The sequence below is a fragment of the Nannochloropsis gaditana genome, assembly GCF_000240725.1.
Source record: "Nannochloropsis gaditana CCMP526 unplaced genomic scaffold scaffold648, whole genome shotgun sequence".
NCBI lineage: Eukaryota > Eustigmatophyceae > Eustigmatales > Monodopsidaceae > Microchloropsis > Microchloropsis gaditana.
The window spans coordinates 1-2,024 of record NW_005803305.1 but is presented as its reverse complement, the minus strand read 5'-3'; the positions used below and the strand labels follow the sequence as shown (position 1 = coordinate 2,024).

The following is a 2,024-nucleotide window of genomic DNA, read 5'->3' as shown; positions in this document are numbered from 1 at the left end:
CCCCCTCCCCCGCCTCCCCCACCAGGCTCGAGTATGCTCCCGAGATGCTGCCTGGGTTCAGGAACCAGCGGCCCCCCCGCTCGCTCACCTGCTGCTTGTGCGTGTGCCCCGTAATGAGCACGTCCACATCCAACTCCCGCGCCAACCCGTCCAAGGCCGCCGCCTCCCCCCACGGAAGCACCTGGTGCCCGTGGCAGAGCCCGAGCCGGAGCTCCCCTATCGTCACCACCTTGGTGTCGGGGAAGGGGGCGGATGCCGGGAGGGAGGAGGGGCAGGCCTCGTCCATGTCTCCCCGGACCACGTGCACGTTGGGGGCCAGGGCCTTGAGCTCCTCGAGCTGTTCGTGACTGACAAGGTTGCCTGTTACGGGGAGGAGAGAAAAGGAGGGGTCACGGACGCGGAAAGCGCAGGATCTCACGGGAAGTGCGCGTAAAGAGGTGGGGCTCTTCGCTCATCCGGTACCCTCCCGCCTGCCGCGTACCTGTACAGAGGACGTGCTGCATCTTGTTGGGCACTAGCATGCGCTTGAATTTTTCGGGGATGGCAGCAGCACGGTGAGGAATGTGCAGGTCACCAAGAACGAGCACCAGCTCACCAAATTCAGCCATCTTAAGTCGGAGGGTGGAAGGGATTAGAGCGGCACACGATGACGAATGTCAGCGAGGTCAAGGACGGCTCGATGTAGCCATGCCCCACACAACATTTTCAGGGTTTCCTCACGGTTATAAAATCTCAACCACGGCAAGGGCTACATAGTCTAGCCAAATCTCAGTGTCTTCGAATCCTCTCACCGTAATTAGACTTTATGAACGTCCTTCCAAACCAAAAATGTGATCGTACGACCCAGGGCGGCCGGAGGGGAAGAAACGCCGCTGCCTCTTGCTGCGATGAAAGCACTATATCCCAATGCAATGTTAAGTTACGGTCACCACGGCGTACCTGTCGATTCGCACATGTCGTGAGTAAGCTTTGGGCGCAAAGATGTGCGGCATCGCGGGGCAACAAACAGCAAAGCTTTCCCTCGTCCTTGCCGTGGTCGAAAGCCTGCAAGTCATCGCTCATGGCGACTCCCCCGGGACGATGTCTTATGCCGCCATATTGCTTTAATTTTCATGCCGCACTCATTGAGAAAAGCTAGAGGCTAGATGAGCGTATATGGCAGCCTCCATCTAACTCAGCGTCTCACCATGGCGATCTTTTTATGGCACACCGACAACGTCACCTCCGACTCACCCATGAAGCACCTTCATTTTTCCCCTCACACGGCCGCCTCGGTCTGCCTCAAGGGACGTCGGGGAACGAGGCATATCGAGTAAAGCGGCATGTCCAGTGCGTAGCGAGCCAGTTGTGGACGGGACAGGACGATTGACTGGGAAATGGCGCACCCTCCCAGCACTGTTCCCCCCTTCTTGGGAGTAACGCCGCCCGTCAACGTGGACCCCCCCACGGAGGCTGAAAGGGAGGCGACTCGGCATCTGGAGGCATTTCTGAAGGAAGCGGGCTCGTATGAGAGTGAAGGAATGTCCGCGGCCCGTGTAAAGGTCATTGCCAAGCTGCAAAGGATGGCGGAGGCATGGTGCGAGGACCTGCATGGGAAAGCAGGCTCGTGTCCGGGGGCCGCGCCAAGGAGTGACGCCCTCTCTCGCCTCGCCACACACGCCGCGTCCAACGACCGAGATGGCTCCACAGCGCACCCTCCTGCGGCCTCCCTCCCCTCTCTCCCCTCCGAGTTCCGCCAAGCCTCCCACCCCAAGCCCCTCCTCCTCCCCTTCGGCTCCTACCGCCTGGACTGCCACGACCCGACCTCGGACCTGGACCTCCTCCTCGTCCTCCCTCGGGGCCTGGCCTCCCGCGCCGACTTTTTCCAGGACTTCGCCGGCCGGGTCCTACGACACCACAGCGGCGTCAGCGGCCTCTGCCCCGTGCCTGAGGCATACACCCCCGTGCTCAAATTTCGGATGGACGGGCTGGCCGTGGACCTCCTCTTCGTCGCCCTGCACGGGGCGGAGGGCGGGGCGAAGGGC

At 61.4% G+C, this 2,024-nt stretch overlaps 1 protein-coding gene across 1 annotated transcript; it reads right to left on the bottom strand.

Annotated features, from left to right (window-relative positions):
• Positions 1-22: 22 nt before the first annotated feature.
• On the bottom strand, positions 23-948 carry NGA_0451800 (vacuolar protein sorting-associated protein 29; the record flags this gene model as incomplete). The annotated part of the gene is made up of 3 exons (XM_005854021.1): positions 792-948; positions 482-608; positions 23-360 (listed from the first exon to the last, which is right to left on the bottom strand). Coding segments are annotated over exons 2-3 (465 nt in total), but the record flags the coding sequence as incomplete, so codon positions are not given.
• Positions 949-2,024: the final 1,076 nt, after the last annotated feature.